Source organism: Peromyscus leucopus, chromosome 5, assembly GCF_004664715.2.
Source record: "Peromyscus leucopus breed LL Stock chromosome 5, UCI_PerLeu_2.1, whole genome shotgun sequence".
NCBI lineage: Eukaryota > Metazoa > Chordata > Mammalia > Rodentia > Cricetidae > Peromyscus > Peromyscus leucopus.
In genome coordinates, this window is record NC_051067.1 from 42167980 (window position 1) to 42193689 (window position 25710).

Consider the following 25710-nt stretch of genomic DNA (forward strand, 5'->3'; position numbering starts at 1 on the left):
AAGTAAACAAGAGAAAAGTCAAAAATGTGTTAAGCAGAGAGACATTGGGCCAACAGAAGGGGAGGAGCAGGATGTAGATGAGATGGAGACTTCGGGTTAGCTATTGCTGAGGGGCTTGTGATGGATATTTATCTTATTTGGCTTCCAATATAGCTTTGTACACTAGTTCTCTGGCAGAGAAACACAGCACAGTGGTAGACAGTTAAGGAATATGTTTTAGGACATGGGGGAGAGGGGTGATTAGAGCAGGTGGCTTGTTTGGGGGGGGTTGTGGTCAGAGAAGGTGGGACACTATATCCTGGTTTAATGTGGGGGTGGGTGGGTGGGATGGGGGGGTAGCCAGAACAGGTCCATCCACTCTAACCTGGCTTAGAATGTGGAGAATGATAGTCAGAGCTCGTAGGTCTATCCAAACCTGGATTAGAATGTGGGCATTGGTGGCCAGAGCATGTGGGCCTAGTCTAATCCTGTTTTTGATATGGGGTATCCTAGTCAGAGCAAGTGGGGCCACCCTAACCTGCTGTAAGATGTGGGGATAGCTGCCATGGGCAGAGGGGTCCCTCTGGTATGTACTGAAGCTGAGCTGTGGTCTCTGGAGACACACGTACTCTCAATTGTAATTTCCAGGTGCGTCATTCAAATGGGCTACTTGTCTGAAATTTCTGTGTGTCTTTTATTCCGTGTTAACCTGTCTAAAGGCTTCACCTGCTCACACTAACCATATCTTGAAGTCAGCCATTAATGCCTTTTCACACGCATCTCAGGATCATCTACTTAGACAAAACAACAATCCCCCAGTATACAGTTTTGATTGATGAGAGGTCTGGCCAATGAGAGATTCTGTGTGTTCTGTCCCGGAACTGTTAATCTCCAGCCCGTTTTCCACCAAACCTTCCTGTCTTCATCACCAGTCATTTGTTGAAGGCAGCAAGCCCGTGTTGTCTCCTGGCCCAGTTTAAGTCCTTCGCTGCAGGTGGCGACAATCTACTTGTTTCCTTAGCTGTAAGGGTGAGTAGACAGAATTGGCTGGAACCCAGGGAGGGAATGGTCCATCAGGTTTTGCATGATTCAAGGAAGGAAATGGGAATGTAACTGTCAATGTGGACTAAGCTTTTAAGGTCATTGAAAGCAACAGGAAATCCTATGTGACTCTCCCGTGTGGTACCCAGGAACTGCTGGCATCAGATACATTCCCCCTTGAGAAACCACTTCACTGCAGATTTCCTTTTGTTAAAATGTTTAAAGGGTATGTTCTACCCACTACAGGAGAGCTGGCATGGCGAGTGTTGTGGGTTTAGTTTGTGGATGGAGAGACCTCCCACAAACTAATAATCAGCCCTCACTTTATTATGTTAGATGCACATGGGTTATTCTGCCCTCGACCGCTGGCATTTCCTGGCAGTGGTACCCTTATTCCTTCCATTTCATCACAGCTTTCCCTCTGCCTAGTCTTCTATGATTCTACAAACTCAGGCTGTAAGGTGACCTTTGTTCCTTTTATTTCTCTCTTGCACATAAACTTCATTGAAAATCTGTTTTGAATACTTCCTGCCATGGGGTCCAAACCTTGGTGATGTCACTGCTGTGTCACTAGATTTGTGGCATAAGCTTCATCTAACATCGCTGTCTTGTGTCTCCCTTCAAAAGAAAGTTAGACAACCAAAATACATGTGGGGCTCTCTTTTATGGATGTTCCCTTGATTTTCTGTCGTTCCTAGATTTAAACTCAAATCATAATCGCCCTGGCATTTGTTTGCTATCAGACCTCTCTATGGGGCCTGCTGATATGTAAGGTGTGTGTGTGTGTGTGTGTGTGTGTGTTAATTGAAAATAGATTCTTCTCTCATACAACCCATCCTGACCAGTTTCCTCTCCCTCCACTTCTCCTAGCTCCCTCTCTGCCTGATCTACTCCCTCTCACTCCCTTCAAAAAGGAGACAGCAACCAAACACAGCAAAACAAAAATACAAGTCAAGGCAAAAGTCCCTACCTGAGGCTGGACAAGGCAACTCAACAGGAGGAAAAGAGTCCCAAGAGCAGGCAGATGAGTCAAAGACATACCCACTCCTGTGATTAGGAGCCCCACAAAAACAGCAAGCTAACAGCCACAACATACATTCGGAGGGCCTGGTGCAGACCCACACAGGCCCCATGCTTGCTCTTTTTGTCCCTGTGAGCCCTTATGGACCCTGCTTAGTTGATTCAGTTGGCCGTGCTCTCCTGGTGTCTCCCATCCCCTCTGGCTCCTATAATCTTTACACCATCTCTTCCCAGAATTCTCAGAGCTCCAAGGGTAGGACCCAGTGGAGACCTTCAGTTTAGACTCTGTCTCCACATAATGTTGGTTGTGGGTCTCTGCATCCACTAACATCTGAAGGAAGCCCCTCCGATGATGACTGGACAAAGAACCTCTCTGTGTATAGCAGAGTATCATTAGGAATCATTTCATTGATTATTTTTTTTAAGACCAGTCATGTTTGGTTCTTACCCTAGGTCTCTGGGTTATCCAATCTCTGGTTCCTGGCCATCTAAGCAGTGTCAGGCATGGGGTTTCTCTTGTGGCATGGTCCTCAAGTTAAATCATACATTGGCTGGCCACTCCCACAAGCTCTGTGCCACCATTGTTGCCCCAGCACATCCTGCAGGCATGACAGATTGTAGATCAAAGGTTTTTGTGGCTGAATTGGTGTCCATGTTTCTCTTTCTGTAGCCTACCGAGTGCCTTCCCTCATCAAAGAGACTAGCATGTGTGGTTGAGGGCTCTGTGCTGGCACCAGCTCAACCTCTCCACATTCAATGAGCTGTGTGGATATTGTCCTCAGCAACGGGGCCCTGCTGTCTGTTTGCGGAGAGCAACCCTCTGTCCTGGCATCAGCCTGGGTTGTTTGGGGACCTCCACGTGACCTCCCTCTGCCAACAACTCAGATATGTAAGTTTCTTAAAGCTGGCATAATGAAATCCAATAGATTCAGTGGCTTATATTTATCTTTTCAGAATGCTGAAAGCCAGGAGGCTGGGATCAGGGTTTGAGAAGGGCTGGATTCTTCCTTAGAGCCTCACTCCTTGATTTAGATACCTGGTCTTCTCCCTGAGTCTTTATAAGATTTTCCTTTTGTACCAGTATCCCGACCACTCCTTTTCTTACTAGGGTACCATTCATAGTGGATTAGAATGTTACTTTTTTCTTAATCATCTCTTTATAGGCTTTATCTCCTAGAACAGCCCATTCTGAAGTACCAGGTGCTAGGAATCTAGCCTATGAATTTCAGGAGCCATAACTCTGTTCATGTTGTTTTATATCTTGTTTCTCCACTCTCTTAACTGTGTGAGGTGTTAGGAAATTAAGTAACTCATCTTCTAAACATACACCTATTTTGTGTTCGAGCAGAGTTAGGACTTGGGCTCTCTGACATTCAGGGCAATTATTCTATACATCACTGCTCTCACCTGAAATCAAACTCAGAGTTATGTGTGGACTCTTTGTGCCTTTCCTTTGCTGCCCAATGTGTTTGCTCAGCACCACTGAATACTCTGTGCATCAGTCTTTCCTACCCTGGGTGCTGAGCAGGCAGTCATGGACTGTCCCTCATGTGTCCTCTCCTCTCCAATATTCCCGTCCCTGGTACTGTATCATGGGAAGAATTTGCCCTCTAGTCCTCTCCAGATCCCATCTCTTTCTTCATGTATTCATAAGTACATAGGCCATTGTACCCCTGCTTGCCAGGAATGGACATTTCAACCTTGAGTGGGGAATGCTGACTTGCTCAGCAGTTGTAATCCTGTGCCTGTGAGGTGTATATCTCACTGTGCATGTGTTCTAGACATTGGCCTTGTTTCATTTTCACCCATCGTCCCTGAAAGGAAAAACGTTGCTTTCATAAAGCTCTTTCCTCCTGAAAAATTCAGAGTGCTGTGAGCACGATCCGTACGTGCAGTATGCCTGGAGGTGAGTAGGTGGCAAGTATTTTTACCCCATTTTATTAAAGCAGAGACGGAATTCACTGCACACCAGTCCCCTGGGAAGCCGAACAGCTTGGACTGAGCCAGTCTCTGCTCCGCATGTTTTATCCATCAGCTCACTCTGGACAAACAGAACAGATCATGGACAGGAGCACATCCTTTGCAGAGAATATCTGTATGTTCAGTTCAGTGAAAAGGCTTCCAGGTGATAGTGACTCTAGGATTGTGGCACATGAATATCAATGGAATTTCAGATGAGTCTGACTAGGAAATTGCTCTGAAAGAACATTGCACTCATGAATTAGATGGATTAGAGCCCACCTGTCTTTCGATGCAATTCAAATATCAGCTCTGTAGAAACAAACCTTCCTTCCCCTGGCTCTGAATCCTTTGCCTGTTCTTCTGTGGTACAATTGTTCCCATTACCCTTGGTTTTGCTTTCTGTGATATTGTTTACCCATGATCAACAATGCTCCAAACTTATTAAATAGAAAATTACAGGTGCTGGGATGATGGCCCAGTTGGTAAAATGCTTGTCATACAGTCATGAGCACTGGGATTCAGATCCCCAGCACCCACATGAAAGCTGAATGAGGTGGAATCTTAACACGGAGCTTGCTTCTTTGACAGCCTAGCCAATCAGTGAGCTCCAGGTTGAGTAAGCTGTCTTGTTTCAAAACAACAGGTGGAGAATAATAAAGAGAGGCAATCTGCTTTGACTTCAGGACACCATGTGTATACATATGTCTGAGCATTCCCAGACATATATGCATGCACACACACAAGCATCACATACACAAAAATATACCCCACACAAAGAAAATTACAGAAATAGACATTGCATGATTTTTAAGTTGTGCACTATCTTTGGTAACAATGATAATTTGCAGCATCCCAGGGCTTTTTCTCTAGAATCTTCCCTTTGCTTAGTGTTTCCCTACTGTATATGCTGTCCTCACATTAGTCACACAGTAGCTGTTTCAGTTGTCACATTGACTGTCATAGTATCACAGTCCTTGTATTCAGGATAACCTTTATTTTCCTTAATAATGGTGCAAGTCACTAAAGCTGACAATTGGGATGCTTCCTTTAAGTGAAAAATTAAAGTCTTTGACTTTATCACATATATGTGCCAAAGGAAAACACAGAGTATCTTCATGGTTTAATAATATCGGTGTTCTTAAGTTCCTACGAGGGTCATGGAATGTGCCCCTCGATAGTAAGGGGGAATTTTTCCATAACTCATAATACTTTGTTCTGTTATTTATCTGCATAGAGTCCATGCCCTTTTCACCTCTGTGGCTATGTACCCAAAACTATTTTCTGGGGTGTGACAAAAGGAGGTGATCTCTAGTGTTTTAACTATCATGTTGTTGGGAGATTGTGAGTCCCTTGAAAGGCATGCCGAAGACTGGTTATTCTGCCCTCTCCACTGACTCACTGCTTAACTGCATTGAAGAAGTATCTTCTTCTTTGGCCAAGATTTTGATGCCATAGACAAGAAAGTATGATCCAACCAGCCATTGTATCGCCAGCTTCTCCCAGAGCAGCAGCTGCCAAGCTGCATGGAGAGCACTGAGCTTGCCTTCACCTCCCACAAACTTTCCCCTTGGATGGATGCAGTGGAGTGCCAGCAGCCAGGTACTGACCTCCCGGGAGGATGTTGAGCAGCATTGGATGGCTCCGGCTTCCAAGGCTTCCAAGTGCCTCGCTGCTTCAATAAAAGGTGCTTTAAATAGAACTGCCTGTTAAAAATAAGTACTGCTGATTCTCAAGCTGCCCCTGTGGTACCCTTCCCCTTGCTCCCTTGGATGTTTTTCATGATGCCAGTAAAGCCTGGAAAACATGGATAATGGAGAGGAAAGGAGAGTGAGCTCACTTTGTCATAAGAGTGAACCATGAGTCACCCTTTCTGACTCACCTTGAACATACAAAGGAAGCCAATCAGCAGGGAGCAGTCTAATGGGATGTTTCTCTAGTGACTCATGCAGTCCTGGAATGTGGAGCCTGAAGCAAGCCAAACAAGGATATTTTTAAATATGGGAGGGGGCATTTCCTAGGACAACATGATGGTGAGTCCTCCACACTTGCTGGCTTATTTTAAGCCAGGCCCTGAAATGTGTGGGCATGTTGCCACAGTGTCTTCTCTGGTGGTTTGGGTTGGTTTTTCTATGTTTAAAGGGGGTGTTTAATACTAACACAGGCAGGAATATAATACTTCAGGACAATATGTCCACATGAGGAGATGTAGAACTTTCTAAGGTAGGGACTTCATTGACTTTGCTGCTCTGGACAGAAGGCCACTTCATGTCCAACTCTGCACTATACATGACAGAACATGAATAGTCCAAGCCCCGAGATGCTTGGAATTTCTACAGAGGGACACGGAAAGGAAAAGCAAGCCGAGTTTGAAACTTGGAAAATGTGTGATGGAAATACTTAGGAAGATGAGCCTATGGTGATGGGTTAAAGAGACCCACAAGAGGTAGACACGAGTCCACCAACTCCTGGAAGATCATGCTTGCTGCTGCTGAGGAAGGCAGTGAGGTGAAGAAGGTCACTTAAGACAGATGGAAAGGCCAATGTGAGAGTGGAGAAGTCATGGAATCACGTTCTGGTTGGGCTCATCTTGTTATGTTCTAAACACTCTCACATTGCTTAGTTCTGTCCTCAGGCAAGTCCATTCTAGAAATTTCATTTTTGAAAACTTTACTCTTTTATTTTTTTGGTTTTTCGAGACAGGGTTTCTCTATGTAGCTTTGGAGCCTGTCCTGGATCTCACTCTGTAGACCAGGCTGGCATCGAGCTCACAGAGATCTGCCTGTCTCTGCTTTCCAAGTGCTGGGATTAAAGGCATGTGCCACCACTGCCAGGCCTGAAAACTGTATCTAGCTGCCCTCTTGAAAGATCTTCCACCGGGTGATGGTGGAGCATCACACTGAAACTACACAGACAAACCCTATCTTGAAAATTAAAAAAAAATAAAAATAAAATAAAATTTAAAAAGTCTTCTTGTGGTGACATGTTGTGTACCCTTATAAACTTTGAAGGAAGATCAGAGAGACAAAGGAGCAAGCCACTGCCATGTCTTACCTCTAAGACTCCTCAGTCTGAAAGCCTCTGAGTCTTCACCCAAAAGGCTCCAGCTGAAAGGGATGCTTCTGCTGAAAAGCCTTTATTCCTGTCTCGTCACGCTTTGTATACCTTTCTCTGCCTAGTCGTAACTTCCTGGCATTAAAGGCATGTGTGCTTCCCAGTACTGGGATTAAAGGTTTGTATCACCATTGCCTGGCTGTTTTCTCTCCTAGACTGAGTCAATCTCATGTAGTCCAGGATGGCCTTGAACTCACAGAGATCCAGACAGATCTCTGCCTCCTAAGTGCTAGGATTAAAGGTGTGTGCCACCACTACCTGGCTTCTATGTTTAATCTGGTGGCTTGTTCTATTCTCTGATCTTCAGGCAAATTTTATTAGAGTACACAATATATCACTACATCTTCCCTCCTCCATGGCCCTTTACTAGTGTTCTAACCTCTATGAATATTCCAAATGAAACATACATGTTGGATGGTTCATAGCTAATGTCCACATATGAAAAAAATGTGCTGTGTTTGTCTTCTGGAGGTTGCCCCACTCAGGGTGATTGTTTCTAGTTGCATCTATTTATCTATTAATTTCATAATTCCCATGAGGGATTGTCTGGATTGGGTTTGGTAGGATGTTTATGGGGGATTGTCTTGATTTTGTGAATTGAGGTGGGAAGACTCACCCACTGTGAGTGGCATCATTCATTGGGAAGGGGATCTTGTATTACTTAAGATTGGAGAAAGTGAGTTGAGCATTAGCATTCATGAATTACTTCACAGCTCTGTGCTCATCACTCTGGATGTAACATGACTAGCTGTCTTGAGTCCCTGCCACCTTGACTTCCCTGCAGTGACGGGCTGTAACCTAGAATTATGAGCCAAGAAAACTCTCTTTCTCCTCTCTCCTAAAGATGGAAAAGAAAAAGAAGAAAGACAGAAAACAAAACAAAACAAAACAAAAAACTAGCCCTGAAAAGGGCTCACTCAGGGGTTGGCAGGGTCCACTTGGAAAAAAATAAGAAGTTAAGAGTTTACTGAAGGATTTTAAGGAGAGGAAAGGTGTAGCTATAGTTAGATTATGATGTATGCTCCTCACTAGGGGTCATTGTGACCCACTGACCCATTTTAAGGCTTGGGAGGCATTTTGGAGTCTTTTTGTCTTAATCTGTCGAGCAGTAGCAGCAAGTGAAACAATGTGAATGGAGAAGGAAAGTTTAGCTGAGATGGTAACAGAGCATCCCACTTTGGTGTCGTTGTGGGCAAGCACTGAGCCTGGGGGTTTGGTAACCTTGTATAAGCCATAGAGGCGATGCATTCTCTAGTCCATTTTGAGTTCACTGTAATTCAGACCCATTCTGGTACACATGTCCAGCTAGGAGCTGACTGGCTAGAGCTGAAGGAAATGTGTGGGTTCCAAAGATTGGGCAGTTTAGGTATGAGAGCCACAGGGCAATGTCCTTCTTGGCAAGAAAGAGGAGTGAGAAATGATCAGGTGAGAGTAGAACCTTGGACAGGAAACAACCAAGCAAAAGAAGATGCACCAGTCTTTGAAGGTGACATTGGGCAAACAATTACCCAAGAATTTCCTGGGCTGTTAGGTTTTGCTCTCTGAGGACTGCAGAGCTGTCCAATAACTGTGATAGGTTCACAAGGACTCACATCAGTCAAATATACTGGATATACTGTCTTTCTTATTGAGAACCTTGGTGTCTTACTGGGTGACTTATGGTGGATCCCAGCCCCCATTATGATGTGACAGGCTGATGATGTGTATAAAATAATGCTAATAATGATGATGTAATCTCTTTGGAGCTGGTGGAGAGACAGAGAGAGACAGAGATGTAACAATGAAAGCTGCAAAATGCATTTGTCAGAGAATAGTTTTCAAAATACCAGTCATAAAATTGAGTGACTAAGGCATAAAATAAAACTACCGGCAAGGAATGGGAATAAAGATGATTTTGAGCATAAAGAGAAATGGCATCAAGACTCTGGTAGCCAAGGTAGCCCTCACTGAACTTGGTGTAGGGCCAGTTCACCTGGAGGCAAAGTCTGTAACAGAATCATACCTACCTGAGAAGACTCAGCGTTAGTGTTAACACCTTAGAAGTCCATCTATGTAAGTGAGCGGGAAGCGGGGACACTATTAAGAATGTGGGCAAGAACTAAGTTTTAAGAAATCTTCTTTTTCCTATTGATTTAAGCCTAACTTTCTCACAAGCTAAGACATAATCTACAGGTGCACCTGAGCCTGTGATCCAGGAACAAGCCTGCCATGTTTAATTTGTAGGAGAGTGAGGCAGAAGGAACTATGAGGACAAAAAGAAGACTCCTTACAGCAGGAACTTAGCCTAATTTCATTAGTGCTTTTTGTAACGCAAGTAATTATTATTAACTGCAAACCATACTCACTTCTACGATGTCTGTGTGTCCACAACACTTGATTGTGATCAGGGGTCGCATCTGGATCACTCACAAGCTCTTCAGCAAAGCTGACGACAGTCTGTCACCCTAACCCTAGTATCTGTTTCTGTAAAGTAGTGAGATTCAGTCCCTATATAATCTTTTGTTTAAAGAAATCAGAATAAACAGCATTGTTTTCAGTGAATAGGTATAATATAGTTTGTCGACATTTCCATTTTTATCTTTAATTGTCACATGATAATTACATATATTCAAGTGATGTGGTGTAACACTTCAGTACCTGTATACAATGTATAATACTCAACTCAGGATAAATGGCTGTCAACTTGGCTACTTAATGATGAGATATTCTAATACCCAAGAAAGCTGGGATGATTGTAGATATGTAGAACTTGTCAAGATCAAACAGGCTATGCTCTATTATACCAACTCCAGGAAAGCCCACATCTCCTATTGGGCAACTGTCTAGGATCAAGGGCAGTGCTGGGCCCAGGAATCCAGAGTGCACTGTTGACACATCTGTTTGGTTAAGAGTATCTGCAGGCCAACAGCTTTCTGGAATTAATTCTGCCTCTCTGGCTATGTGACCTGGGTAAGTTACATAGCTTCCTGTGCCTGCATGACTCAAGAATTCAGCCCGATACCAAGCCTGGTGACACGTGCCTTTAATCCCAGCGCTTGCGGCTTTGGCACAGAGGTAAATGGATTGAGTTTGGGGCCAGCCTGGTCTATATAAAGAAGTCCAAGCTGACCAGAGCTACTTATTGCGACCATGTCTCAATCAAGCAGAGCAAAAAGGAGTTAACCTGTCTCATGGGGGTCCTGTGAGAATTAAATAATAACTATGAAACACCAAGAACAGAGACTGGTATATATGATGTTCTACATAATTATGTAATGAAAATACGGTGGTTTGATTACGTCAATTTTCTTAATCTTTCTTAATCTATATTAACCTTGCATTCAAGGGGACACATTTTATGTTATCTTTATTAAGCAAATGAACAAATTGAAAGTCCCTGAAATTGAGAGTCCAGGAACTGTTAATTTTTTCCAAGCACTAACACAGTAAGATTGGAAAATGGCAGGGCTGTGCTTCCACATCTAAGCACTGTGTATTCAAACTCCTCCTGAGATGGAGAGGTGAATCTTTAGTAACATAATCAGAGGATTCCTGTTTAGTCTTGGGTTTTTTGAGACAGAGTTACTGTGTAGCTTAGGCTGGCTTGGAACTCACTGTATAGTTCAGGCTAGCGTGGAACTCATGGTGGTACTTCTACCTCAGCTGCTGCACCCACTTGGTTTAATAATTATTTATTTAGTCATTATTAAACCACTTCCGATAAACATCTTAAGGAATCTTAACTTCTTTTTCCCGTGGTAGACACCCTCTTTCCGGTTTAGTGTCAGGACTCTGATCCCAAGCTACCATTAAGCCCTGGCTCCTGTTACTTATGTTCAGTGAGCTGAGTGAGTATTTAGTTTTTGTTTCTGATCTAAAACAGCATAGATCAGAAGTCAACATAGGGGAGGACAGAGTTATTTGCTTTACAATCTCAAGTTATAGTCTATCATTAAGAGACGCCAAGGCAGAAACTTGAAGGCAGCCTTGCTTGCTATTCACACTGTGTTTATTACCTGAGACCAGTGAACTCACTGTTATAGCCATGAAGTAAAGTAGGAACCATGGAGGGGGATGACTTATACTTAGCTAGCTTTCCTATACAGTTCAGGACCACTTGCTTAGGAATAGCACCACCCACAGTGGGCCCTCCTATACTAATTAGCAATCAAGACAATCTCCAATAGACATCACAGGCCAATCTAATCTAGGCAATTTCTCAATTGAGCGGTTCCTTTCAGATGGCTCTGGGTTTTATCAATTGACAATTCAAGCTAACCAGGACAACGAGCTACTTCTGGTTTCCTTAGAGAATGGGACTGATATCAGCAGCACCCCATGTATGGAATTGTTATAAAGATGAAAGAAAATCTTTTAAGAAAACAATTCCTGGTACTTGTGTTTCCAGGCATCTTTCCTTCTTGACAATATCCAATGCCCTGAGTATCATGGAATTGAGATTATATATACTTTTTAAATTTTTTAGCCAGTTATTCCTCTGTTTAGGTGCTAATAGACCTCTGTTTGCTTGGCTCAAGGCTTTCTCACACTATCTTTGGCCCACTGAATGTGGTCCTTATGTATTTCTGTTTAATGGATTGAACACAACTGTTAGAGGTAAAAATGTTAGGGATTTAACTCATTGCTTATCTACTGATAGCAATCTCTATCCTCCCAAATCTCGCATTGGCAAAAGCATGATTGTCAGTAGATTTACATGCTTCAAGTCACCTGCGTTTCCCTTAATTCCACCCGCTGGGGTTAAAGCACTGTTAACACTGCTAAGCAAGCTTTGAGGCTGTGTGACAGGATGAGAAGGGCCTACAGTGAGCGATAAATCCCATGGCCTGTGCAGAGCTGGGGATGATTACTGCAGGAACCCCTGCTAGGGGTTGATTTGCAGAGGAGTGATGCATCTTTGTATTTTACAAATATAATCAGAGATGGTTTTCATTGAGATTAGTGTAATAAGTTGGCTTCCATTACAGTGTTCTTTCTTTCTTTTTTTCTTGAGAGGATCTCTTTAGTCTTTATACTATTCTTTATAATACTCTTCATTGTTTTCTTTCTTTAGGGGTTCTCTACCTTGTTTATAATATCCATTGTCTTTTTTTGTATGTGTGAGTGGGGGGGGGTCCTCCACAGTGTTTTTAATAGTCTTAATTGTCCTTTTTGCAGGATCCAATTTGCAGGTTTGCTGCAGAATTTATACTATTTTTTTTTAAAACAATATTCTTCATTGTTTTGTTTTGTGCAGGATCCCTACAGTGTTTGGAAGGCCAGAGTAAAACAAACTGAACAGAAAGTCTGGGACACAGAGATGGGATAAAGTATGCCTGGTAGATGCCAGCAACCTAGAGCTACACCATTGCAACAAAAATAATTCACTGCTGTAAGGAAGGACATAAAATATACCAAGAGTTGTTAAAGCACTGGCCAATCGAACTTATGAGCCAGTTGCTTTCATTGTCCTCTTTTAAGAGAACATCTAAGAAAGTCAAGGTTGGGTAAACAGGCACTGGGTCATTTTGGAGGATGGACTATTTTAAGGCATCAGGTAGAGGTGTATGCGATGTGGCACCTTCCTGAGCAAGTCCCCTTCTGTCTGCTGGCCCACCACAGGAGGGTTGTGATGGGGTTGACTGCACCAAAACTGCTAGGGGATATGCTTCTTGTCCTGTAAAATGAAGAGTGGCATAATAAAAACTGCAGAGAAGCAGAGTATGAAGCTGGAGGCACAAGGAGAATGGGAGCCAAGAAAAGGGGTTATGTGTTTCTGAAAGGCTGAGCGGGTGGGAGCCATGAAGAGACCAGACATGACTAAATCACAGTCCTGTGTCTCATGCGGCTCATCACCAGAAGGGACTCCAGCAGGTGCAGAAGATGAAGTCTATGGAAGGTTTGGGGCGACGTGCCTATAGCAAAGTGCTGTTCTGGAGAAAGGAACTAACACAGGGGGCTTCACACAGGAAAACCAAGAGCTGAGCCCATGGAGGCACAAAGAGGGGAGGGGAGGGGGGTTGTTCGATAAGGAAATATCAGTTGTGATTGGTATTAAGTGCTTACTCACTGGTCAGAAAAAAGTTACAAGTGGCAGTATGAGGTGAAATGTAGTTGGCTGCCTCCTGAGGCTTTCGTTTATTTCAGTTAGTGACACCCATAGGTGGTCACTGTTAGATCGCATCAGGGGAGGCATTAACTGACAATGTTAAGAGTGAGCCTTGTGCATGAGCTGGCTTTTTTGGAACCTATTTCCTATAGTGGGATGCCTCTCTCAGCCTTGATGCAGTGGGGAGGAGCTTAGTCCTACCTCAACTTGATATGCCAATGCGTTGTTGGCTCCCATGGGAGGCCCTTTCTGAGGAGTGGAAGTGGGGTGTAGAAAGGAGGTGGGGTCGGGGGAGGGAATGGGAGGAGAGGAGGGAGAAGAAGCTGTGGTTGGTATGTAAAATAAATTTTTAAAACTTAATAATAATAATAATAATAATAATGATAATAATAATAATAATAATAAGAAGAAGAAGAGTGACCCTTGATCTGTCACAGTCCTTAAATACACATGTATCCTAGTCAGAATTACATATTTTTCACCTGTTTTTTCTGCTCCTCAGATTAATGCCATGCGCTTCAGGTCAGGGTGATCTAAGTCTCAGGTTGGCCCTACACGATATGTACAGTCAATGGGATACATCCTAGCTGCATTTCAATCATCCTCTAACCCACTGTAATCCTTAAGTGCCCATCTTGCATGGTGAGATAGGTAATTATTTATATCCATGCCAAATTTGATCTGTGACAGTCTCTTTTTAAAAAAATTATTGTAGATATGTTATGTGTATAAATGCACACCATTTGAGTGCCTGGGAATTACAGGCACAGCTGGTTGTGACCCACAACACCGGTACTGAGGATTGAGCAGAGGTTCTCTGCAAGAGCAACAAGTACTCTTATCACTGAGTCCTTCGGCCAGCTTCTCTGGCAGTCTCGTAATGCATAATGTGCCATTTTTCCTGATCAGTTTCCTCAAATAATGCTTAAAAAGGGTGTATTGAAGCTCCTTTTTGAATGTACTCCCCCCCCCCCCCCCCCCGGCTGCCTTGGACTGTTTACTACCCGACTAGAACATTCTTGTTAATCTGTCACTATATTTCACTTTCCTCCATGGTAGGGGGGTACCAATAAGAGATACAGATATAGATAATTCCTCATTAGAAAACTTGTATGTATTCATGAATATACAAATATTTATGAGGTTTATTATGAGGAATTAACTGGTAGAATCATTGGAGGCCAAACAGCCCTAGCTTGTGCCATGTGGTAATAGAAAACCCAATAAAACTGGTAATATTATTTGGCCTCTGTCTCAGGGACTGAGAACTGAAGAGTTGATATGTCAGACCCAGTCCTTGGCAGAGGAAGTTGAGCTGACATGTCCTACACCAAGCAGTTAGGTAGGAAAAATGGACCAGATTCCTCCAACCTCTAAATTTTGTCCCGTTGGACCAGGTAGGGCAGGCTGTAGTATACTTATTCAAATGGTAATATCCAGAACCACCTCTACACACCAACTAAGGTCCACCCTGACCCATAGAATTAAACTTCTCTCTGATTCCCAAAGCCAGGTAGCTTGTATTTAGCAGGCCAAGAATGCTTCACTCCGGTGGGTACTGTAAAACCAAACGATTGATTCTCCTCTCCAGTAAATGCGTTCCCTATACCCCCTTTTCTCCTTGGGCCAAAAATTTGCAGTCTCACACCTGTAAGTGACTCCAGAAATGATGCGTTTTCCCCCAACAGATGAGGCACCAGGGATCCGATTCTGTTTCCTACTTTTCTTGATTTGAGTTGGAGGACAAAGGAAAGGAGAGAGCCCTATCAGCACGATCATTTTATAATTATAAGCAGACTCCCAGGGGCTACTTCACTCCTGTTATCAGAAATCTTCATTTACTGGAAGTTCTCTATATTTGCTTTTGGCTAAATAGCTCACAAGATGACCTTGTCAATGTTGTCTTATGGCTTAACAGAAGAACTAGGGCTAAGTGGTAGGAAGTTCACTCAGTAAGACTCCACCACAACTTAAACCTAAGGTATTTTAGTTTTTTTTAAAAAAAGTGCCACATTCATATGTGTGTATGTTTTATGGGGTTAACATGTGCAGAGCACTTAATACATGGCAGATGTCCCCCCTTTTTCTCTCCCACCCCTTTCGTGTCCTGAATTCAGTGAGTGGATATGCAGGATTCTTACTGGAGGCCCAGTTCTTTTCCATCTTTCTATTTTTCTATCCATGTACTAATAATATCTTCACATAATTACTCTGGTTTTATAAGTCTTTGTATTTGATGGTTTTGGATCTTCAGAATTTGCCATTCGAGCTATATACATTAATTGCTTTATTGAAACTGGTAACAACTAATACTTATGTGTATCTTTGTAATACTTATACTTGATAACATATGAATCACTTTACATTTATCTCTAATCCTAATGACTCAGTGAAATCAAAGATGTCTCTTTATTTTAATGAGAAAATTAGGGTCCAGCACAGCCATAGGACACTCAAGGTCATGTTGCTCTTCTGTGGTGATCCCAGGATTGGCACCTCGACCCACCTCCTGCAGTCCCTCTGGTCTTTTTTAATCAAATCAGTCTGCATGCCTGAGACACAGCCTCAGTAGACTTTTGGTAAAGTGGGTGTCTTGCTGTGTTGTGTGTCTTGATTTTCAGCACTAACCCTGGTTTAGTATTTCTTTTCTTTTTTTCTCCAGGACCTAAAGAAAGGCCTGGAGGGAAAGCCAACAGTGTGAAGTCTTGGATTCACTACTGTGTCTGTCTATTCATTGTAGATTTCATGCTATTTTTAGGCTTGGTGGATGGTAAAAAGGAATACCTAGAGTTCTATTAAAGCCAATTTCAGGAGCTGTGACATGCTGACAAAGTTTAAAGCCCCTGATTCTGTCTGAAATAGCAGGGGTAGAGGAGGTGGCTTCTATATTGGCTGAATTTATGAAAATGAGGAAACTACAAGTTCCTTGACCTGGCTCTCCTCTCCTCACCTCTCCTACCTACCAACGGTTCTGAACTTGGAGCATCTTCCCACACAGTGTCACTCTGCAAAATCGAACAGTTAAGGAATACCGGGTCTAAAATTAGAAAGGCCAAGGTCTACCAGGGGACAGCAAGATGATTTTCCTGCAGATATATATATCTATATGCATTTGCATCTGAGAATTCATAAATGTGTAATCTGGACTTATAATAGAACCACAGAGAGTCCTAATGTGAGTCTCTGTGCTGTGGGTAGCTACTGACATTTTATGATTGCTCTGGCAATTGTCATGAATTAAAGTCTTTTGAGTGTATATGACTTATCTCCTCTTCCTTGTAATTCATAAATTTACAGCAAAATGCCATATGTGTTAGCCCTATTTATTAATCTTTCAAAGTGCACATTTTCAAAGATCATTGCTAGTCAAATGGCTCACAATGTCGTGGTAGAAATAGTATAATTTTCCCAGTGCTTCTCAAGTCCATGTCTCCCAGTTGTTGCAAATGAGTCCAAAAACTCTCTTTTCATAACTTAGGTCATGGAGAGCTTTTTAATGTCTTAAAACGTACATGTGTCTGAGAAAATTACCATGAAAGAGCAAAATTGGTCTCTGCTTGCCAGTGTCAACTTGTCATCTCATCTTTAGTTAGCTAATTTTCTTATATAATGGTCTACATTAGCTCAAATGACAAGGTATTAAAAAAACTAACAATTTTCTTATGAAGAATAAATACTAGCACAGAAAACATTAAGCTTAGCCAGTAAATGTCACTTTGATGCCTTAACACTATAAGTAATATGTACAGATGGAATGTGTGGTCATTCTGTCTCCAAAGGAATTGATAGAAACTGTGAGATTGGGTGCAGACACAGTCTCTAAGTCCTCTTAACTTTTTTATGAACCTTAGAGAGTAAAAACAGAAAAATGCACAATGTTATGTGCACATGAATATGTGCGTGCATGTGTACAAGCATGCATGCTTTGTGTATGTTGAGGGGAAGTGAGAGCAAGAGTGTTACCTATCTCATGTATAGGTAAGAAGGGAACTCTGATGAGGGTTTCGAGGTTGCAAGGCTGCAGGGCATTTTTAGAACCAGTTCTTGCTCATAGAATATTCACTACAGTGCAGAGGCCATTCTTTTCTGAGAACCTCAGGACAATATGGACCTTATCTCATATATCTAGTAGAAAATAAGAACACATTTACTTTGGCAGGTGCTGCTGCTTTGGATGACTTTTGTATTCTAGGAGTTCTTATACTGAAGGCTAAGACCCCATTATTACTCTACTAAGTGGAACTTTGAAGAAATGGAAGCTAGTTAGCCACTGGGGGCATTTTTGTGGTTAGGATTATTGCTGGTTGCTTAGAGTGAGTTCTTCCATGTGAATAGGGTTTTGCAAAAGCAAATTTGGCTTCTTGTCCTATGATGTAATTTCTCGTTCTCACAAACAGTCCCTTAATTTTTCCATCTGTCATGTAGTCAAAAGGCCATAGGGCACAATGTTCTTGGACCCTCAAAACTGTGAGTGGCATAAACATCTTTTCTATACAGAGCATCCAGTCTTCAGTATTTTCTTACAGCAATAGCAAATAGGATGAAAATGTTGCAGGCAAAGTGCTACCTAAGTGTGTCACACTCTTACTTTATTGTCAAAACTTACATGTGTGGATTACAACTACTTATAAATGAATTAGATGTTGGCAAATTAACATTCTAACCTAACTCTGAAAATATCTTTATATTCCAAGTCGACCAATGAGTCAATTCTCCTATATAAAGTGGAATCTCACTGAGTTAAAAATAGTGTGCTTAAGAACAATTTGGCTTTTAAAATGTCTTACTATTTTTGTCTCATTGAATGCTTCTCTCTAAATTTCATTTATAAAATCATTGCCTGTTACTTCAGCTTTTTTCTTCAATAAGCCTTGCTGTTTTTCTGTAAAAGACAATAATAAACTCACCCTCCATATAATGTTTTTTTTAAATCTCTGAATTGAAGACTTTTCTTGAGACCTAGTCCTTCTTTGTGATCATCCACAAACTTTCCTATTTAAGTGGGTAGCCCTGGATATCTACACCATGACTGATGGTCTTGGTAATCCTCTTGACCCAAACTACTGAGCTTACTCTGTGGTTACTATTCTCATCCTCTCTGTTACCTGATAAATTTTTCTTTAGTGCTGCATATGAGAAGACCGTGACATAATCATGAAAAGACTTTCCTGTGGAACCCAGGTGATAGAGCTAGAATTTGGACCTCAGTAGTTTAACTTCAAGCATCTTTGTGATCCTTCTGTTACCATGAAGTCTTGGATGTACCACTTTATCTTTCTGACACCTATTACCTTCAAGTATATCAGATGATTCGAATGGATTCTGTGATAGCTAATCTCCTTGGCCATGTGACACACCAGGGAAAAAAAGGAATCTTAACTGAAGAATTGCCTCCATCAGGACTGGCCTGTGGACATGTCTGTGGGGACATTTCATTGATTGCAGTTTAATGTAGAAGGGCCCAGCCCATTGTGAGCAGCAGCTTCCTTAGGCAGGTGGATCTTGTTTGTGTAAGAAACAAGCCAGATAGCAAATCAGTAAGCAGTGTTCTGTGGTTTCTGTTTCAGGCTCCTGCCTTGAACTTCTGCTTTGGCTTTCCTCAATGATGGACTGTAACCTGTAAAATGAAGTAAACCCTTTTCTCCCCTGAGTTATTTTTGGTCATGGTGTTTATCTACATCAATATAAAACAAACAATGACAGATCCTGAATATCTGTATTTTGAAAGTTTTAGAGAAAAAACTCTACTACTAACTAATTTCTTTTTAGTGTGGGAAGATTCTTAAAAAGCCCATAGAAGTCTTCTAATTGTTTCTTGTATGTCATGTGAAAGACTAACTTGCCCCTGATCTGTTGTCTACCTACTCCTCAGTGAAAGGGGCAAGTCTTGAAGAATCATAGGATGAACTGTGCATGATGGCCCACCCTTGTATTCCCAGGAGACTGAGTTAAGAAGGCCATGAGTGGAAGACTATCCTGAGGAATGTTGAGGGACCCCACCCCAAACAAAACAGAATAAAACAAAACGGGAGCGTAGGCTGATGGCAAGTCAGTCCTTTGGAGGATGGTCTGAAAACACTGGCTTCTCTTCATGGCCCTCCACTGCAGGGCACTTAACTCCATTACTGCTCAGGTTTCTGTGTGTGGAGTGTAGATGATGGGAGGATCTCTAAGTGGGAAAATCTCAGTTAAGAATTTCCAGCCATGTTCCCTGTACATGTGAAATTTCCCCTTGAGATCTCAGTACTCCCACAGGTTTTTTAACACAATCAGTAAGAGTGATTGACTCCATCCCCTCCATATCTGTTGGACTACAAGGCGTGCTCCTTAGAGTCTTCTTCCTTTCTCATCTCTAGCATTGTTTCTATGTGGCTACGCAGTGTCACTGGTGACGATGGAATAGTAAGGAACATGCACCAAGTTCTTCACCATGTACTTGAAAGAAATGATTTGATTTAATGCTTTTGAACATCATAGGATTACATTTCACAGTTGATGTAACAGGCTCCAGGACTTTAATCATCTAAGGATATGCAGCATGTGAGAAAACATCAAATTCGATCTTTGCACACAAATATGTTTGACCATAGCCCTTGTCTCTTACTGCCTCCTCTTACAACTGCCACATAATCTTAGGCATGTGTTTTCTTTTTTTTTCTTTTTTTTTTTTTTTTTTTTTGGTTTTTCGAGACAGGGTTTCTCTGTGTAGCTTTGCGCCTTTCCTGGAGCTCACTTGGTAGCCCAGGCTGGCCTCGAACTCACAGAGATCCACCTGGCTCTGCCTCCCGAGTGCTGGGATTAAAGGCGTGCGCCACCACCGCCCGGCAGCATGTGTTTTCTTAAGTTACTAGCTGTGGGCTGCCTGAACTTTAACTTTCCACATCAATAATTATGTGTCTAAGCATAGTCAAATAAAACAAAACAACAACAAAAATCCAAAACAGTGATTTAAGCACAAAATTCCAGAGAATGAATTGAGGTTGTTATGCTATCTCCACAGTGGCACCAAGAGCTTTTTCTAACTATCTAGGGTACAGCCCTCATTTTTAGACTGACAAAGTGGTCATGGGAACTACAGTCATCATCTTACATTTCGAGCATGAAGGGGTTAAAGTAGAAAGGCAGGAATAAAGGCGGATGAGCTAATCAAGCCTTCCCCTTCAAGGACCTTTCCTGGAAACTGCTGAGCAATTTCTACTTTTCTATCACTGCTTATGATTTGTGCATGTGACTTCTTTTAGTTAAAAGAGAAGCGGAAAATTATATTTTATACCCGCCTGTATTGTTATCAAGATCAAAATTGGGTTTCTGTTTACATGGACCTGAAGTTATGAAGTTCTTGAAATATATCAATCACATGAATTCATCCAGTGGGACCTTTGTTGGTGACTGGGTGATCTGGGGGTAACTTAGTATGTGGTAGAGGTTGTTGTATGCAACAGAAGCTTGGAACTAGCTTGATTTTCTTGGTACCCATGGTCAAGATGAAACTTACCCCAGACTCAAAGAAAAGAGAGGGAAGGCTCAGAAAACTGTGTTCCTGGTAACCCAAACTCTTCTTGGACCATGAGTAGCAGGACAAAAGCAAAGGAATCATAGTCCTGTGATGTGCTTTAAGCATTTTAAGCTGACCCCTTGCAAGATTTTGCTTTGTAAATATATGATGAATCAAAGGTTATTGCTTTAGATTTATGTTTGGGAGGTTCAACAGAGGCAGTTAACCAACAAACACAACTAAGGATTTAGAGCACAATAGAGCAGCAGGGATAGGCTTTGGAGTCATTTCTGCCCAAGTTTTAATTCTACACAATTTGTGATCCATATATAGTGGTCTGAATGAGAATGGACCCCATACACTCATATATTTGAATGCTTAGTCCTCAGTTGCTAGAACTATTTGGGAAGAATTAGAAAGTGTGGCCTTATTGGAGGAGGTATGCCACTGAAGTTTCAAAAGCCCAAGACATGCCCAGTTAGCTCTCCTCCACTCCAATTTGCATATCAGGATGTAAGTAAGCTCTAGGCTGCTCCAGCACCATGCTTGCCTGCCTGCTGTCGTGCTCCTGCCTTGATGATCATAGATTTACTCTCTGAAACCTCTTACTTGGTTATTGTGTTTTGTCATGGCAATGGAAAAGTAACTAAGACACCATGCAACTTGGAAAGTCATCTCATCTTTCTAAATCTTTTTTTCTCTCTTTCAAAACAGAAACAATGGAAAGGAAAAAAGGGACTAATACACCTCCCGGGTGCTTGTCAATAAGTGACTATAACTTAGACAAAACCACTGCCCCGTGTGTGGCCCACAGTGGTAGAATTGCTGGCTGTAGAGCTATGATCACAAAGCCATCTGTTCTCAACCAGCAGGCACTAACTGTGCATTTTCTAGGAGCCCCATCGCACTGCAGGTCAAGATCTCAGTTCTTGTTGAAGGAAGGGTACAGGAGGTTCAGGAAAGTGCAGGGAGAAATTAATTTTCTGAGCAGCAGCCACCGGGAAATTCCCTGTGTTTTTGATGTCAGTGGAGGCTGGAAGCCTACTGCTAGGTCAGCTAAATTGTAGGTTTCAAATGCTTACATAGGGCCACCTAAAAAAAGCTCATGATGAAGGCTTCATTTCTACAACTTTTACCTTCCTCAGATATAAAATGAAGATACCCATAATGCCCACCTTCCTGGTTGTTATAAAGATAGTGCCTGTGGAGCCTGGCACATAATGTAGAGCTAATAAATACTGCTTATTATTATGAGCTTCCTTCCCTCTCTCTCCACCCATGTAAAAACAGGGCTCGTGGGTTTTGGAGCTGTCTCGGCTCCAGTAATGCTATAAAAATTTAACTAGGGCATAAAGTACACATATAATCATACTAGGTCCAAAAATGATACTGTGATAATGTGATTAATAATGAGTTCTTGGATGGTAATGGCATCTTAAGTTGCTTCTGTAGACTTGTAAATTTCATGGGCTCCAGGGTTCACGAAAGTGAGACTGACGGCTGGCCCATTGCTCAGGGCAGCAAGCTGCACAGTCTGACTGTATTGGTGCTCCACACTCCCTAAATAGCTCTGTGTCTCAGGTCAAAGCTTCACACTTGCTGGAGCCTCTCTGGGGTTAAGTAACTTTACTTTTGTGTTCTTGCTTTTCATTGCTGGGATGTGAACAAGCTTGACAAGGAAACAGAGGAAATGAGTTATGACATGTGATCCTCTCTAAAGCCTAGAAACAAAGCAAAGTGAATTTCATTTCTGCATTTTAGTTAAGATAATACAGGCTAAGAAATGTAAGTGACCTTCCCCTGCTTGGCATGGGCTGGACATGTATTGAAATCTTTGCTTCTAGATCCTTTCTGCATGACTGCATTGCAGGTAGCCTCTGTCCGTATGCTGCCTGGTAGACAGTGACCTTTGCGTATCTTTATATCAAGTTGCCCTTTCAGAAGGGGTGAGCTGTACAAATACACACCCATTTGCTGCTGCTTGAGATGGGCAGCTATAAAGAAACAGTATTTTCCTAAGTCCTGTGGATGGATATGGTTGGCATATAACAACTGTGCCAGAGCAGAACATACTGCAGGAGCTCTAGGGTTCACTAGCTGGGGGCCTGTACCACAACGGTGTTGTAGCAGAAGTGAAGTGGATGTTCATATGCATGGCAAGCAGCATGGCTCTCCTCGGAAGAAGGTCTCTACAGTGAGCTCTACTCTTGATCTTCCTAGTCTCTCCCTTCCTGGACTTCCAAAGCCTAAACTTCTACCATCCTGGGTCTTGAAGATTAGTCAACATTTGAAGTGATTCCAATAAAATAGAAGTATGGACATTCACTGTGTGTATAATAGCACACTCATTATAGTTGGTGTGTGTGTGTGTGTGTGTGTGTGTGTGTGTGTGTGTGTGTTTAAATCTTGCATTTTTTTGGTGGGGCTGGTCAAAGAGCTGAGTTCCCTGAGCTCTAGAATATCCTCCTTCATAACACAGGTACTAAGATTCTTCAATAATCAAACAAGTTGTCACATTTATAAAATAACTATTGGGGGCTCGAGAGATGGCTCAGTGGTTAGGAGTGTTTATTGCTCTTGATAAGAGCCTGGGTTATGTTCTTAGCATTCACATGGCAGCTTACAACTCCAGTTCCACATTTAGCTTCCTCCTCTGACTTTCATGGGCACCAGACACTCATATACAGGATGCTCACATACACACAGGTGAAACATTCAGACACATTAAAAAAAATAAATCTTTTTTTTAAGGACTATAAAAGTGCAATGTTGAAAGATTGCAGAGATGTGAAAGGTGGCTGGAGTGCTGGTCTCAGGGGAAAGAGGGAGGTGGCTGACCTGGTTATTTTCCAAGGAAGCTCACTATAGTTGGGCTTGGAAAGAGTCTTAGCTAATTTCCTGATTGTCTGTGAGAACTGGATGTTGCAGCATTCAGAGCATTTGGGTTGCTTTGACCTCCAGCCATCTGTGCCTGGCCTCTAAAGTTAAATGGTCAGTGGCATCAGATGGCGAATGATCACAAATAGTCCCTGCTCACTGCCATAAGAGAGAAAAAAATGCCCCCTGGAGAAATAATCATAGATGCTGTTTTCAAAGTTGGAATTAATTGTATATCCAGGGAAGCCCATCTTCTGCCTATTATTCTCTTAGGGTGATAGAGGCATTGTGCCTCAGAAAATAGTTGGAATAGTCTCTCAAAGGTCACCTGTCCCAGCACTCCTGGAACAAAGCCTTCAGGGTCACATCCCAGGGTGAATTAGCAACTGACATTTCATAGCCAAAATATGTGCCTAAGAATAGTTCTGACCCTGTGGCCTTAAGCTTTTAAGGGTGGGAAGCTGTCCTTTGGTGCCTTTTCAAAAGTACTTTTCTCCATGGCCATGTAATCCAAGGTATGTCTCTTTGTCTCTGTGGTCACCTAATGTGGGTTTGACTTCCCATTCTATTGTATTAAAATGTCTGCCTTTGTTCCCTTCTGTTTCCTCCAGCGAGTGAGACCTGCAATGATTTCCACCCAATGTTCTTCACCCATGACAGATCCTTTGAGGAGTTTTTCTGCATTTGTATCCAGCTCCTGAACAAAACATGGAAGGAAATGAGAGCCACTTCTGAAGACTTCAACAAGGTAACATGGGTGGCAGAGCTTGATGCGAATGATGTGATCTGATGGGCTTGGGGCGCAAGTCTCCGACGTGGTACACTGTTTCCTCTGCTGTGTGTAGAAGTAGTAGCCAAGGGAAGAGAAGGGCAGGGGTGCCATTCTAAATTGTACCCAAAACGGAAGCAGCCACTAGGTATCAGCTAGGGTCAGCTTTGGTCCTTTGTCTAAACAAGGCCACCAACAGAGATACTTTCTGGAGAAACTTAGTCACAGTGAGCTGTTCCTTTGTGGTTTTGGTACAGAATGCCTCATCACTGGTGTAAGGTTATTAGGAAAGGTGTCATCCTTCAGCCTATGTCGAAGACAAGAACAGAGCCAATACAACCAGGAAGACAATGTCTGGCTAATTGGCATCTCTGTGTAGTATGAAGGTCTTGAGATCATCTGTCATCTTCTATGTCTAAATAAGAATTACTGCTAAAATGGAGGAGCTCTCTCTCTCTCTCTCTCTTTCTCTCTCTCTCTCTCTCTCTCTCTCTCTCTCTCAGGAAACAGGGTTACATGTACATGTTTCTTGGTTTAGAGTAAGTATTTGATTATGCAAATGAAGATGTTGTGGGACTTTTTAATGTTTTTAGTGTGTGTGTGGCGGGGATGGGTGTGTGTGTAACACACACAGAGGACAACTTGCAGGAGTCAGTTCTTTCCTTTCACCGTGTTGGTTTCAGGGCTTGAACTCGTGTCCTTAGGCTTGGGGGCAGATGCCTTTACCTGCTGGGCCGTCTCACCAGCACTTATTTGTTCTTATGCTGGCATTACTTTCAAGAACATGACTTTTCCATTTCCACAGGTGTCAGAATGTTCATCGAAATTTTGTGGTCACCTCAGAGGAGTTAGGAGCAGAGTCCCTGCTTTTAGAGAGAAAGAGCATCTTTATTGTTCAGCAGACATGTCTAATAGTGATGCCATAGCTAATTATGATAACTTTGGGGGTCTGTGTAGGTATAGGTTAGCCTATACCACTTGTAACATGCTTCTAAATAAGGGTCTGGCCCATTACCCAAGCCCACTCTCCTGGTACTGGATTGTCACTGTTTTTAAGAGGCTAAGAATTTGGTGCCCCACTTCTGTAGTGTTGGTGCATGTATAATATCTAAATTACAACTGCATTTGCCTCCCTGTTGCCTTCTCTGGGAATGTATGTCACATCCATTTTCTTTTGTTTACAAGGTCTGCTTTGTGTCATCTTGAACCACTACAGGTTGAAAAAAAAAGAAAAAGCAGGAAAGGAGCTGAATCCTTGGTCAGGCACTGACCTGCCCATCTTCCTGGGCATAGTCACCTCACCCACACTTAGAGCATTTTCCTCTGTGGTGTCTATCATCTTCCCTTTGTTCCTGGGACTGCTTGCTG

General features: G+C 42.4%; 1 protein-coding gene across 1 annotated transcript in view; it reads left to right on the forward strand.

Annotated features, from left to right (window-relative positions):
• Positions 1-25710, forward strand: part of Elmo1 (engulfment and cell motility 1) — a 434336-nt gene that overhangs the window by 247450 nt on the left and 161176 nt on the right. Inside the window, 1 exon segment of the mRNA XM_028855855.2 lies at positions 24185-24321. Coding sequence (XP_028711688.1) covers positions 24185-24321 — 137 coding nt within the window.